The sequence below is a fragment of the Lagopus leucura genome, unplaced genomic scaffold (assembly GCF_019238085.1).
Source record: "Lagopus leucura isolate 7727_CA_CO unplaced genomic scaffold, USGS_WTPT01 Super-Scaffold_100157, whole genome shotgun sequence".
NCBI classification, from domain to species: domain Eukaryota; kingdom Metazoa; phylum Chordata; class Aves; order Galliformes; family Phasianidae; genus Lagopus; species Lagopus leucura.
The window spans coordinates 14470799-14487099 of record NW_024962334.1 but is presented as its reverse complement, the minus strand read 5'-3'; the positions used below and the strand labels follow the sequence as shown (position 1 = coordinate 14487099).

The window sequence follows — 16301 nt, the reverse complement described above, 5'->3', positions numbered from 1 at the left end:
TTTTAATGTGGAAATAACTGGTAAATACCTGATAGGACAGGAGCTCCCCCATAGCTCACAAACACCTTTAGACTTGGCCTAACAAGACATATGCTCCTCTCTACATATCAGACTACGCGTGGAGGGCAAGGAGCGTGAGCTCCCTGTTCTGACACAGTCAGAAGAAGTGAACAGCAGTCTGTGGTCAGGCTAATGAAGAACATAAAATGGCAGGCCACTGCTCTGGCAGCAAGTACAGCAAACAAGTATTTTACTTTATAGGTTAGAGAAGAGTCAGGAAGAAAAAGACTTTTTTTTTAATAACTACTTTAGTAGGGCTCTTTTCTGCAAAATTAACAAGTGTGTTATACACTGACAACATTATTCACCCCCTCTAACTGATGGCAGCAACACACAGTGATATACAGTCAAAGAATGATATTCAAAATTTTTAACAGTCTGCTGCCATCAGAAATACATTCAGAGAGATGAGTTAACAAAAAGAACCATCTCTGGTTAAAATGCAATTACTATAGAAATGGGCTAAGTATACTTGTGGATTATTTAAAAAATAGAAAAGGGAAAACCAGGGCTAACACAATGAAACATACTTAAGAAAATGGCTAGCAGATGTTGCAAAGCTAAAATAAATGCATGTTTGCTTTCTCTGCTTATTGTGAAATTTAACCAGACCTGAATGCTTTGAAAAATACATGGATCTTTTCCAGAAAATATAGCAGGTATCCATGAGTTGTAAGTAGCAAACTTAAATACCTTTAGAAACACAGAAGTAAGATTTTCACATTTGCATGAAGAAAAAACACTCCTTAAGAGAGCCATCTTTACGAAAACCCGAACACGTTATTAGGGATGAACATTCCTAATAACAATGTTTGAATGGACATCCAAACACTACAAAATGTCACACAGACTACTTGCCTTTTGAAACTTTTTAAAGCATACGAAACATGGAAGTTTAAAATGTAAAAGTTAAAATTAAGCCAGAATGTCTGCAACCCAGAACTTTCTAAGTGTGATATTTTTAACTGCATATTCAAAAATACGTTTCTAAGTAATAAGAGCCATCATGGAATGATTCATAACTTCATGCAAAAACATCCCACAATATAAATCTTGTTAACCTTTTGCAAATCCCCAAATGCTCATTACAAAGCTGCTGAATCCCAGTTTAACAAAACCTTATATTAAAGTATTTACTGTCCTTCTAAAAAGTCCACTGCTTAAAAGAAACAGTACACTTGAGTTAGCAGGATTTTATTGTGGCCTGGTGGAAAAGAAGTGTCAGAGTCTTTTATCTTAAATTAAATTATTCTAGGAAAATCATTACGGAAGTTCAGAAGAAATCATTTCACAGCCGAGGTTACCCAATAAACTGCTGTCCTTCCAAATTAACAGCAAGTTTAAAGGATAATTAGCAGTGCTGTGAAAAGATTCATGAAGAAAACATGCTGTATTTCCTACTCTATTATTTTTCCCAGTTCTTGGAAACTACGTACAACATCCTCGGAGGTACTGCTTTTCAAATAGATTTGTTTGCATAAGGGCTGGCTAATTTTCCTCTTTAAATGAGCAACCTGTTAGAAGAAATGTTGCATATTACATTCTGCTTATTGAAAACATTAATTTTTGACATTTAAATTATATTCCCTAATGTAAGCACTTAATTTTATCATAACTCCTATCTTGATCTAACTTTACAGCCATTACCAAATAGAACACCGTGCATATTTGAGAGCACAAGCACAATGTTTGGGTCTATTAAAGAAAACAAATCTCACTCCAAGTAAAATCAGGGGAAAATCCTGGCCTTGGTGAAGCTGGTACTACAGACTTCATGAAGACCACAACCATGTTCATTATAATTTTTATCTACAACGAAGGGGAAATGAAAAAGATTTACAGTATTCAACAAATACTGCTTTCTGAATTTTAGACCCTGTTCTTGAACTCCTTCAGTTGTCACTCTAATAAGAGGCAGATCTGACTCAGGGCCTGTCCTGAATCCTGGGAGAAAATGGACAGAAAGCTGCCTTCAGGGACAGACTGTGAGTAAATAATAATATTACAGGCAAAAGCTTCACTGGAGCGTTTGGATAGCAACAACTTCGTTATGAATCATGCTGCATTTTTATTTCAAACTCATCATACCAAGGGGAAAATATTATTTTCCAGCTTTAAAAATTTATTATTCTATTGTGCAAACAAATGGAAGAAAGAACGGTAGTTTTTGCTGAATTAAGACTGGTATTTAAAAACTTATAGCTTTTTTTTTTTCCGGATGTTACTCCATGAACAGTAATTGCTTGTGTCATCTGTAAAGCTGCTGATGAACTCTGGGAGAGCTTCACGCAGGCATTTCCCAGTTACTTCCATTTTTTATAAAACACTTCAGTCTTGTAACTCTCAACATACATTACTCGTGGTCTTTAAAAGCATCACCTTCGCTACTGCATTCATCAGAAAGACCAGGAATGTTAAAAAAATAATTGTTTCAAAATAGGGAAACTAAACTTGCAGAATTTGCTTTGTTACATTCATGTATGTGACCACTTGTCGGAAAACTGCTTATTTTAGGGATTACCAAGCTTCAGTTTATGAGAACAGAATGTCTCTGTGTCTCATTTAGTGCTCAACTGCAAGATGTACATTATGTCCAGCTCTTCCCCCTCTCCAGAATAATCGTTTTATGTCAGTGTTTGGCCATCAGCACAGATACGTGTACATAAAACTGCTTAGGCAACTTCTGGCCCTCAGAACTGGCATAGCTGCAGAAATACACTGAGAAGCAGCGTTTACAAAACCTGCAGGTCCTGCTTGTCACTTCTGATGTCATCAAGTACACAACATTAAGTGCTCATTAACTCCAATTGAGTTTGTGTGAGCTCTAATTTGACTGCATTCTAAGAAAATGCAAATGTAGTTCAGACTTCATTAACTGTTTATTTTTCAGTTTATTTTTGCATGAAAAAAGGCACCTGCTACATTTTTTTTCCACTTCTTTCTATTTCATTCATTTTTAAGCAACTGCTCCTCTCTTCTGTAATCCTTCCACATTATCTGTATCTTAAGTTCCCAAAATGATTTTGGAAAACTTGATCTGTCTCTTAACTTAACACCTTTAACACCCTCAGCACACACAAATACAGACGTGTGCCAGAAAATAATCAGACCAATAAATACTTCTAAAGTTGAGAAGTCAAAAATGCAAAATATTTTTCCTGTGGCAACTGGAAAAAGGAGTAAAGCTCAGCTTTATTACCGAGGGCCAAATTACACAATCTTCTATCAGAAAAAGTTCAGTACATTGCACAAGAAACTGGAGGCTTTGGGGCAGTGCCTACAAGAGAAAAATCCTTCCTGTAATAAAAAGTATTACATGGGCAGAGCAATTGTCTGTCAAAAAATCAGAATAATACAGCCCATTATTTTATGCAACTAGTTTCACTATGGATGTGATTTCTCTCATATTGCAGTAACAAAATCTAAGCTTTCCTTTTCATCCATTAGGGAAGGAGTCCCATGTGGTTTTGGAGGGTGGTACTTACGCAGTTTTTATAGTTTGAAAGCTTTTTTATTTCAACTATGCTTCTTTTCACATTCACTCTCATGTAGGAAATTTCATTTGTATAATGAAAAACAGGAAATATAAACTGCTCATAATGAAAAGTGACGGATACCAACAGCCACCTTCTACAATTAATCTTTTTTTTTTTTTTCCCCACACCATTATTATTTTCCTTGCACATATTGATTCTACTCACTTCCTTTCAATGAAATGAAGGCCCTTCCAATTACTGTCTGAGTTTCTTCCATGATCATAACAGACCTCCAATGGTGATGTCCAGAGGACAGAATTTGCTGCAAAGTCCCACCCAAAAAGAAGACACATCCCAAACTGCTAAGGTGAAGATAAAGAAGGTACACTGCATTTCCATCCGTGTCTTTTGCCATCACAAAGCATTAGATGCTAATCGCTCCCTCTAAAGCCACAGCAAAATTAAACCTTGTAGAAAAAGGTCAAAGAAACATAACTTGGGACACAAGAGAGTACGTGACAGAACTGATGAGACTGAATTACGTGTCAGTGCTGCACACTGTTCCTGAAATAGGTATTTGCTAAATGAAATTGCTCTGACAGTAAGGATTCCAATTCCCTCCAACCCTCCCGTGGTGCGATGCTAACCCAGAGCCTGACACACTACCACAGCTCAGGTAACTTTACTCCACCAAAAGCCTCAGCACCATCTGCTTCCAACTTACATTCATCCATGCCTAAATTCTGGTTCAGACAACAGCAAAGAAGCCATAAAAACAGAAGTCAAATATCATCTTTGCATGTTTTCAAATAATTCATTTTACTACGAAAACATCCATTTAAATAATACTTTGTTTTTGCCACAGATTTTACTCTCCTTCTCATACCTACGACCCAAAACCCAAAAGACCAACTCAGCTGATGAATAAAAGCTGTTACCATTTTATGGTCAGTACAAAAGGATGGGAATGGAAAGGATATTCCATCTGCTCAGCCAGTAAAAATAAGCTATTCCTTGAATAGGAATTCAGCCTTGTTTGTGATGAGTTTCTCTATGCAGCACGTACTGCATTTCACAAAGAGGCTTTAGAGGTCCCAGTTATACATATTTCAAAAGATGAATACCATTGGCAAACAGTAGCAGCAGAACATTTTCTTTTCTTATGCAAATAATAAAACATAGCCTGGAAGTTTTAACTTCTCTGTATGACCTCCATGTAATAACTGCATCTTTGCAGACAGACTGTTCCTGAATTAGAATACAGCATTTTTTTTTAAAACATGATTCATGCATAGCCTTCAAATGCTTTACAACTGACAGGGGTAAGAAGGTGAAGAGGACTTAAAATGGTTAATGGTCATCTAACTTTGGATCTTCTGCCCACCTGCACCCCTGATCAATCATTACCTAAAGAGTACTTGGCAATCTGTGTAAAAGGAATTGGATCGTCTCACTTCCAACGTCAGAAGATACATTCCTGTTACAAAATAACTTAAGCCAATACACTCAGCAGACACGGCCATTGTAGTAGCGGTGGCGGGTGAACGAAAACAGAGGAGGGTAAGAGTTGTGGGGCAAAGACGTTGGGGATGATTACTGTATGTCCCACAACTCTGTGCTCTGAATGGAGGATAAACCTTAAATTCTCAGCACTCCCAGCACTGCATTCAGAACTCGTGACGCACTATTTCGCAGTAAATACTGAATAATAACAACTCCAACACAGAGGGAAATATTGTATATATGCTCTTATGGAATATAGTTACCTGACATACTGCTGAGAGTTACAGATGTGTAGTCATTCTTGTTCTTCTGTCAACAATGCCACCTGACAAGAAGAAGAAAAAAAATCCCACATGTAATACATCCATAAACGCAAATCTGCAGAACACAGTCAGTATTTAAACAGAATGGAATATTTTGGATCTTGAATACCATGCCAAAGCCCAGCAGACTGGAGGAGCTGTGGGCAACTGCGCTTCAGAAGCAAGGTCAGAATGCTGACAGCAGCAGAAAAAAATGCTTCTGCTCCTTTGTGGAACACTTTCCCCTGATTTTTTGTAGAAGTTATTCAGGATTAATATGTAACTTTAGAAACTGTAAGAGAAAATATTGTGTTCCTGATGATACATGCAGATTATTTTCATGTTTACTAACAATGGAGGATTCAAAGGAATTACAAATTCTCTGCCGACAGTTATACTGATTCTTCCTCAGGTCACTTGAAACACAGAAACCATTAACTTTTACAAAGTCTTGAGATACACACCAGTCATTTTACTCATTCGGTAGAAGGGTAGCTTACTTGTACTCCTGATGTTCTAACAATAGTTTTCGAATGATTTTTAACTATGTCAGCTCTGCAGAGAAACAGTGTTTCTGAATGAAACATGCCAATAAGACAATGCTTAAGCACTGCCCTCATAGCTGCTCTTTGGCAACAATGTATAGATCCAGGTTATCCTCAGAGGTATTTACTGACGACCAGAAATGAGAAATGTCTCCTTGGCAGGAATAAACACTGCTCTGTTTTTCCCTATTGATACATAAACCATCATCATTCAATACAGTGCTGCTGTTCTGAGAACCCTCTTGAGGTTTTATGTAGGTCAATCCGAAAGTAATGCTTCCCATCTATTTCCATGGAAACTACAACAAAGAGCACAATAACACTATTTGAAAGAACAGATTCTCAGCTACAAACCACTGTTTTTCAACACAGTCGCCACCATCAGCCAACTCACACAGATGAGCTGATTGAAACGCTCTTCATCTCTCTGTGTGTCAGCTGTGCGAACAACACGTGTAAGGTGGCTTGTATATAGCAGCTGAAACACACCGCCCACCATCTCACTGTGTTCACATCCCTCCTTTGGTCTCAGCAAGTGTCGATGAACACCAATTAGTACCATTTTCTTTCACATGGAGGAATTCAGTTCCACATCTCTGCTTCATCTGCACTCCCATGTCAGACACCATTGTGTCAGACTGCCCCTCTGCTGCCATCTGTCACACAGCAACAACATGTCACAGAATTCTCGTGGGAGGATTAAGCCACTACTGCCATACCACCACCATACGACCATCGACATCATGGGCCAACATGACACAATGGCATTACTTTTGGAGCAGCCCTCAGAGAACTGAAGCAGCAAGGAACGGGATTTGTTCCTGAAAGTAATGGTTTTAATATTTAGAACTGTAAAATTGTTTGAATTGGAAGGGATCTTTAAATGTCATCTAGCACATCTCCCCTGCAATGAACAGGGACGCCTACAGCTACATAAGGTTGCTCAGAGCCCTGTCCATCCTGACCTTGAATGCCTCCAGGGACGGGGCATCCACCACCTCTCTGGGCAATCTGTTCCAGTGCTTCACTACCCTTAGCACAAAAAACTTCTTCCTTATGTCCAATCTAAATCTCCCCTATTCTAGTTTAAAACCATTTCCCTTTGTCCTACCACAACAGACCCTGAAAAAGAGTCCGTTTCCTTCTTTCTTACAGCCCCCCTTTACATATGGATATCACTCTCAGGTCTCCCCAGAGCCTTCTCTTCTCTAGGCTGAACAGCCCCAGCTCTCTCAGCCTGTCCTCCTTGTGGAGGATCATTTCTGTGGCCCACCTCTGGACACACTCCAACAGGTCCACAACTCTCCTGTACTGAGGACTCCACATCTGGATGCAGTACTCCAGGTGAGGCCTCACCAGAGCGGAGTAGAAGGGCTGGATCACCTCCCTCGACCTACTGACTTCTTTTCACACTTCTTTTGATACAGCCCAGGATACAGCAGGCTTTATGTGCCGCAAGGATGCATTGCAGGCTCATGTCCAGCTTACCATCCATCAGTGTATCAAAGTCTTTTCAGTAGGGCTGTTCTCTATCCTTTCATCCCTCAGCTTGTATTTACAATGGGGAGTTGCTGTGACCCATCTGCAAGACCTGCACTTCAATCTGCTGAATCTCATTATGTTCTCCTGCACCCACTTCTCAAGCCTATCTAGGTTCCTCTGAATTGCATCCTGTCTCTTGGGCATGTAGACCACACCACAGAGCTTGGTGTCATTCACAAACTTCGGAACGGTGCATTCGATCCCACTGTTGATGTAACTGAGGAAGATACTAAATAGCATCAGCCCCAATACTGAATCCTCATGGACACCACTCATCACTGATATCCATCTGAGATCTCCAATTTAGATTGTCTTTTCCTTTCCTACATGCATATGAACATACCAAGAGTAATATTAACTATGCTCCCTTTCTGCTCGCTATCAAAGACCAAAAGCCCATGAGCTGATTTTCTAACAGGAGAGAAAATCAGACAGCAGCCAGAGCACCTTTATTTGCAGCACCTACGTTTACACCGTCCACACCACTTTTCACAGGTTTCTCAGGCAACACGTCCTCACTCAGACATCTCAGCCCCAAACAAACAGCCTCATTTGATTGTTCGAGAGAGGTACAGATGTGACATTGAGAGACATGGTTCAGTGGGCATGGCAGGAATGGGCCAATGGTTGAATTACATGATCTTAGTGATCATTTCCAACCTTAACTATTCTATGATTCTATAATTCCTGCTAGCTTTGTAGCTTTAGCATGATCCAGCCCCCACAGAGACAATACTCCAGGCATTATTCCAGAACAAAGGCAAGATCTCCTTAGATTTTTTTTAGTATGAAATCCTGAGCCCCAGCATGCAAAACTGACCCCACTAAAACCAATTTAAAACTAGCAAGGTATGGCAGCCAGCTTCTTCTATCAGCAGAGAATGCATATCATGTTGGCACAGACATTTCATACGGGAATTAGAATCCTTCTTTGCTTGTCCTGATCAATACTTCAACGATCTGCTCTTTGGGCTTAATTTCTCTCTTCTCATTCAGCACCACCGTATTTCCTCTCGGCCGCTGGCCCTTCACACGAGGAGTTTCCCTTCCTTGCCCCTGAAACAGTGTTCCACCAACAGCTGGCTGAAAGGACATCGAGTGCATCTGCTCTGCTTAGGCACGGACTACGAAACCAGAATTAGAAAGCAGGTGAACGACGGCGATCGCATGTACCACATAATTAATGTATCTGGGACGCAGCCTACCGGTTTCACCTCAGCACATCAGCCCTCCTGCGCAGCCCGAAAACCCTCCGACCAGCTCCGCCGCGCCCCGGACACCTGCGGCATTACAGCCGCTCGTACACGCCCTGCGAAACGGCAGAGGGCCGCCGTCGCACACCACGCTACTTCCCGACCCGCTCCTCGACGCGGGGGAAGGCCGCGTTCCGGAGGGGCCGGGGGCCAAGCGCCGAGCCTCCCGGCGGCGGGCTTCCCCACGCACCTTCTGCCGCCCCGGAGCGGGCCCGGCCCCGCGGCGCAGTACTGTGGTGCCCCCAGGCGGCCGCACGGGAGCGGCCCGCAACCCTTCCGTGCCGGCGGGCTCAGGCATCGGCTGGCGGGCTCAGACATCGACCCGCGCCCCCCAGCCCCACCCTGCGCAACCTCGCCAGCTTTTCTTTATTATCATCATTTTTGTTTTTATTCCCTCTCCCCCACACTGTCCCATTCAGCCCAGCCCTTTAAATTAACAGTTGTCTTCTCTGTAACGTTTTCCCTATCACTTCATGCCTCACTACATTAATTGGGCAGATCCGATAAATCTTTAAGTTAAATTAATTGCTACTCCAAGATTAAAGGTTGCTCCATGATTGGAAAAACAAAACAAAGCAAAAACAAAAAAAATCCAACCCAAGCAACAACAACAACAAACAAGCAAACAAAAAATCCACAAGCCTTGAAGTTCGCTGTGTTTGCAAAGCAAGTGCAAAGTGAAACCTATGGAAAGTTTTACAGCAGAAAATGCTAAAAAATGTCCTCCAGCATACATGCTGTAATGTGTTTTTATCTCCTTGTCTTTTCTTCCACGGAAACTACTCAAGACTCCATCAGAGCTCTTCTCAGAAAGACAGCATCTCTTTCAGCTCCTAGGGGAAAAGCAAATATTCTGCTTGGTATTTGCTGTGTACAAACAGCACCACCAGAGGCAATAAAACAAGAGTTTTCTTTGCTGCTGACACCTCGTGGAACTTCACAATCCTTGATTGTCAATCAAAAGAGTAAGGGGATACAAATTTAGCTCAGCCCTCCAATTCTAATCAGCCTTTTCCCCATCCCATGTCATGGGACCCCAGGAACCTCAACAATAAACCAGTTCCCAGAATTTAACTGTGGTTTGGTGACTCACTGACACATAAGCACTCTTGAAGTAAACAATTCAGTGTTTTATTCTGCCCCTCCTGTAAATAATTAGCTACTAATCCTAAAATTATTAGTTTTGCACCAATCCATTAAAAAAAAAGAGAGAGAAAAATAAAAGAGAAATATAAAATTCCTCAGTGAATTCTGTATAAAGAGAAGAATTTGAGCCCTGCTGGGAGCTCTGCCATTTCCCTCACGGGACCAGGATTTGGCACGGAGGCAGCTGCCACTTGTGTAAAAAGTCTAATTAAGAAACTACTGTAGGAAAAGACAGCCCTTTGTTTAAAGCACTATACCAACACATCTGGTTTTGGCACAGTCTTCCCAAATCCCACAGCTCGAAATGGAGAGCGCAGATCCTTTTTTTTTTTAATCTACTGTTTATGATTAAAATAATCCTCCATTCTGGTACCCAAAACCTGGGCTACCCTCTGAGGGCTCTATGTCAGCAGGAGGAGTAGGTCGCATCTCCATTATAATTACAGCACTCGCCCCTTACAGGCATCAGTGTGGAAGGCAGTGTTGGAAATCATATTCTTTTTCAGTCTGCATGCAACTCAGGTGTCTGTGATGGGACACGAGTGGGAAGGAGGCAAATGAGTCACCACACCAGGCCAATAATATCTGGGAGTCTTTGCAAACTCTGGAGATTAAGTTTTTCTCTTGCCAGAAGTGACACAACTTTTATGTGGGAGCTTTGCTACCATCAGAGCAACATTCATTACATTATCCTCTATGTGTAGAGCACTTGCCTGCTCACAAGGAGCCAGCCAAGGTCTCATGGCTCTGAGTCATGGGCCCCAAGCAAGCAGGAGGAGCTCCAGAGGCTGCCTCATCACCCCACAAGCCCCGGAGGCCAAACAGCAGGGCCACAGGCCAGGCAGTGTGCTCCTGCTCAAACCCCAAATCAAAGAATGCCCATCTTTGGGATCTTCTCCTCTGGCCTGAAAAGGTCATACTTAGAATTAATTCTCAGGCTTTGGTCTCCAATCCAGCAACAGTGTCAAGCCATATTACAAATTACTGCGCTTACTCTCTTCTCCTATAATGAAAGGTGATTAACCAATTAACACTAATCACTGTGGTTAAGCACTCTCCTACTCTCACCAGGCACTACCTCCTCCATACAAACACTGCATTAACCAGTGAGCGCATAAAAGGACCGCATCCTTACTCCATCACTTCAGATGCAGATTGTGGCTGCCTCTGTTAGGCCATAGGCACAGTAACACTGTGGTTTGAACCTTGGTCTCTGTGCACATCGCAAACCATGTGCTGCTTGGCAGGCCTCAGACTTCCTTTCCATGTGGTCCTTTCTATTTGGCCAAGGCTATAAAGGGAGACCAGCACTGTTTCTGCTCATCTCTTTTCAAGAGCGATAAGAGCAAAAGGTAGTTTTGCACCTCTCAGACGCACTGACAAGCCACCCAACTCCTAATCCTTAACTGCGCCATCCCTTGGTGTACCTTTTAAAAGGCAAAGGGAAGGCCATGGTCTGACATGGCATATCCACACAGGTGCCTCCTGTTACTGTATTCATATCACTCTGTATAGCTCTTGCCAAAAGGTGAGGAGTAAGGGTACAGAGTGGGACAACAGAGAGCATAAGCCCCAGGGTAATGAAAGATGAATGAAAGGGAATGTGAACATGGTAAACAGAATGATAAACAGTGCCAACTGCTGGGAGAGAAGATAGTGCAGAGGAAGCGAGCACTACTCCCTTCTGGAGATCTATTGTTTTCTTCAACTGAAATCCTTGAATCTAGAAGTTCAAATTGAAGAAAATAAGAAAATTATAGGCAGGTGTGTTTCCTCCAAAGGTTAAAAAAAAAAAAAAAAAGAGAGAGAGAGAAAGAAAAGCAACTTTCTAATTTCTGTCATGTTCATCTAATTATTTGGAAGCCAGCTTTGGTATTTTTTGCAGGCAGCACCAGTACAGTACCTGAGGGCACTGGGCTGATCACACAGACACAAAATCAGGCCTTACTTTCGGGAAGAACAGTGAGAAAACCAGCCAGCAAAGGGAGAATGAAGCTCTTGCTAAACTTCAAATATCTAAGTAACAACACGAGTAATGGCCAACGGCAGTAGTAGATTTAACATCCTGACCTGTATGAGGATATGACAAAGGATATCAGAGCCTTTGTGGGGCCGTGCCCAAGAAGTGAAAAAACTAGCAATGCCACAATAGAGAAATGACCACATAACCTCTGGGCTGTGTTAGTACCAAACTGAACTTTTAAATGATTTCAGTATATAGCAGGAAAGCCAAATCACTATTTTGGAGCACATTAATATAGAGAATTTTTACTAATACATATTCCATGGGGACTGTACTGGGCCATGACTTATAGAACATGATACATAATATAATGAGCAAGCTGTGTAAAATACACTGAACAACTGCACATCACATGAAAAATAAAAATCTATGTAGTATGAGATATGTTTAAAGAAAAGCCCCCATCAGAACTGGCTTGTAGGCACAGTCTCAGCAGCAGGCTCACTCATGTTTTTTATTGCTAGCTTAGTTCAACCCACAAAAACATAAAGTGCTACAAGGAACAAAATAAAAAATGAAGTACATTATCCATATAAACGTTGGCAGTCTATCCTGAAATGCTTAATCCAAAGGCAAAGAACTACTGACTTTTCTGATACGAACATTCAGTAGTTCTGTGTGATCCCTTTCTCATCACACAGACCTCACAGTGGCTTGGGTTTGTTACCGTTCAGGCCCAGAAATTCCTGTTTTAACTTGCTTCTTGAACACTCCAAAAATTGCAGAGCACTAACAAGTCAAGATTATAATAGCTCTGCAACAGTCAGGATCAGACCATGATATGATATGTGCTCCCTGCTGGGCAGGCTTCAGCAGCTATTTTACAGCATAAAAGCCAGAAAATTACTATATACAGGCAACGAGCATGATATGTTATAACTGTAACCTCAGTGTTTTACAGGTTTTTGAAAACACTTGGGCTTCAATGAGCAGAACATATTAATTCAATGGATAAAATCATTCCTCCTGTAGTCCAGCACTGGTTGGACCCCAGGTGTGGCACACCCTTTGCAGGACAGACTGAACGATGAAGCCATTGCGCTGAACATTACCTGCAGGAAACGGAGGTGTCCCAGGCAAAGCTGGATGGGCCATGGGTAACTTGATCTACCATCTGATCTAGAGGCTGGCAACCCTGCCCACGGCCGGGGGTAGATTATCTCTGAGGTCCCCTCTGGCCCAAGACGATCTACGATTCTGCAGTTATGCAGGTAAATATCATTTTTATGGCTTCAACATAACTTCAAGTCTTATTGTATTTAGTCAATGTATCTTTTTATAAAAAAATAGGAATTATTGTTGTCTTGGCAAAGAAGAAAGCTGCAGAATGGTGTTAGTAACGCAAGGAGCTCCCCAGCAGTCAGATCACAGCAGAAAAGCAGTTTCATAAGAGTCATCAAAACGCATCATCAAAACAACATAGGAGAATAGAGCAGTGTTACCTTTAACCCTCTTAGGCATCAAGCAGAAAACTGCATATGCAATGCTTCTCTCACTCTGTATTCATAGAAATGAAACATCATCTCACTCACTGTTTCTCCACCATTTGTAATTGATGATCCCCACATGGAGCCACTGCCTTTCCCTGAGATGCATACGCCCAAAGAAATCTGCGTGTAATCTGCTTAGGACTGTGTCAGAGCAAGGAGTGCAGCCTCCTCTTTGTTTTACGGCAAGCCTGGCAGAGATGTCAGCAATCTCACTGCTTCATGCCGCTCTGGCCTACTGCATGTGTACACAGGAGGGCATACGAGGAGCACAGAACTGGCAGCAGCTCTCTAGCCACTGGTCTGATAACCCATGCTGTGCTCTCATAAACCAGCTCTCTTACAGCTTAGCAGGAGCTCCGTCTCTGATGAGGTTATCAGCAATGAAGTTGCATGACTGTCTTCATACGGCATACAGGAATTACACACAGCACAAACACCCTGCGCTCACTTCTACCGTTGCTTGCAGTGGGGGTGAAGAAGACCTAGTATGATAGGCAGCGAAGCGTGAAATTTCAAGGGAAGAAAGAATTTGGAGCATTAGTGCCAAATATTCCTTGTGGGGCTTCTTAATATGAAGCGGTACAGTGAAAGCTGTAACACAGTTGTAAAAGCTGATCCACAACTGCATGTAAGGATACATTTATCAGGAGAGATTTAGCCTTAACTCAGAAAGACCTCTGCAAACTTGCCTGAACATCCAAGTGAGCAAGGATCCTGGAGGGCCATTGATGACAGAAAAGCAGAAGAGATTGCATAAACCGTCTCGTAATCAAGTGATTATTCTGTGATTTTTGAAGAGCCTTACAGATATTTCATGGTTTATATACTCCTGTGCATGGGAGTATCATTCCGGCAACAGCTCTGACATAAAGCTTTTCTTCTTTTTCTGTTTTGTTCTGTCAATTCAGGAAATTCTAGCTCTCACTGAAATTTCAACAAGGGATAATTTATCTTTGATGCTAATTTCTCTTATTATCCATTTGGAAGAGTGTATTACACAGTTGTCTCGAGTTACCCAGCAAACCTCCACAACCAATTAATTGAAGATAAGCCCAAAGATACTGAATTTTGAAGACTTTTGTTGAAACTGGTGATTTTTCACCATCAACATGATGGTAGTTGAAAAAAATGTTTTCTGAACATCAGGAGGGAAAGTATACCTAAATGAATTTTGTTAATAATAATGAATTCTGTCAATGCATCCTATATGCACTGTGCCTAAAAAATAAAAAAATAAAATCAATGAAGCAGAAATGAGTACATTGCAAACACAAATGTCACTCTCCTGAATGGGGATAAGCATTATCCTCAAGAATAGTAACGGCATTTGCCTGCGCTATTTCAGGGGTTCAGATACAAACAGCAGAATCAATGCAGCTTTAGGCTCTCTTCTTCTTAGTTTCAAAAAGAAATTCTGCATACAGCAAAAATCATTGCCTCTATTGCAGTCCTTCAGTTACAGTGTGCACATATATAGAACTCTGCAGAAACCTTTGGAAAAATTGATCAGAGATGTGGTCACAGATATAGGTTTAGCTCTACTGGGGTTTGCATACTGCACTACTTGAGTTTCCAAACCCAAATCCATTTGTCCTAAAAGCTGATAGCTGATAACCGATAGCTAATAACTGCAAAATCATTGAGTTCTGAAATGTTCAACATGGTTTCCAGACATGAAATGTATGGCTTACATTCAATTATAAGTGGAAAATACCATAAAGAACCTTATTTCCAACAAAATCAAGGTAACAGATGAGAACAAGTTAGCTGTTTCCTTAAATACATAACTCTAAACAGCAAAGCCAATGCTAGGGAGAAAAGGACAAGCTAAACATCTACCCAGATCATTTCTCAATCTCTAAAGTCAATTCAGTGGTCCTGGAGTGTTCATCAGCCACTGCAGTAGGAGCTCAAAAGAAGCAGGCATTAGACATAAGCTCCAAGTACGCTCTGCACCTGAAGAGGACCACGCATCTCTGGATCCATGCACTAAGGCCCCATGTCAAGCAGCATAGCATGGCAGAGGCACAAAAAGTATCAGCTACAGAAAAGGAGGGACAGACAAAGTTAAAAGACTGAATGGTCAACAGACAGTTCAGAGCTAACTACACCTTGGCAGGAAAGCAAGCAAACGAGAACCCTGTTCAAAAGAGAGCAAGGACTGATGGAAGAACGAGACTTATGGGAAACTCAGTTAACTTATACTAATGGTTACTAGTGGACATGTAATTAGGTTAGGAGGCAGCTATATTTAAAAAGTATTCCTGTCTGGTTTTAATTGATATTTTGAAATGGAGAAGCCCATATTGCTATTTCTGAGGTTTACCCAAAGCTTATTTTTCAAAAGAAAAATTCCACGACTTCAGTAACAATTAGACTCAAGTTGGAGAAACTTTTCTGCACACATTCCCTCTGAAATTTCAAAATACAAAACATATGTTTTATATATACATAAACATATTTGTAATTATTATAGATAAATAAAGAGTTTTGAGTTACCTGGCAATAAGCTGGCGGTCATAAAACATGACTGTATTAAAACTATATCAATGCCCATTTACTTATGGTTTTGGGCAGAGGAGAGTCATGGATAGAAAGAATAATACGTATGAAAATGAAGCAAAAGCTCTTATTTTGCTGACAGAATACTGCTTGCATCCTCTGTACGAGGGTGCAACACTGCATGAAGTTAACTGATTTCAACTGAGAATTTTCACAGGTCAGAAGTTGCCCTGTTCAAAGTTCTGTCCCTTTTTATCCTCACTTTTTGAGAACAAACACATTATGGCACCTTCCCAACTATATAATTCACTCACTTAAATCAGGTAGTTCCCTGGGAGGTGTGCTCTGATCTCCACTGCTCTTCATACCATTTTTATTGTCTTCACTGGTGCCTCGGTGTGGATGGTAGGGCTACCAATGCCACTACACCTTTGAAAAGCATATGTCCTACCATGGCAC

The 16301-nt window shown here is 41.3% G+C and overlaps 1 protein-coding gene across 6 annotated transcripts in view; it reads right to left on the bottom strand.

Annotated features, from left to right (window-relative positions):
* THRB (thyroid hormone receptor beta) overlaps positions 1-16301 on the bottom strand; it is a 167704-nt gene that overhangs the window by 45231 nt on the left and 106172 nt on the right. For 5 of the 6 annotated variants that reach the window (XM_042888474.1, XM_042888480.1, XM_042888477.1 and 2 more), the window contains one exon: positions 5303-5364. In XM_042888474.1, coding sequence (XP_042744408.1) covers positions 5303-5309 — 7 coding nt within the window. In that variant the 5' untranslated portion in view covers positions 5310-5364. Of the gene's footprint in view, positions 1-5302; positions 5365-8332; positions 8370-16301 lie in introns of those variants that run through there. The other variant, XM_042888476.1, reaches the window with a different exon arrangement.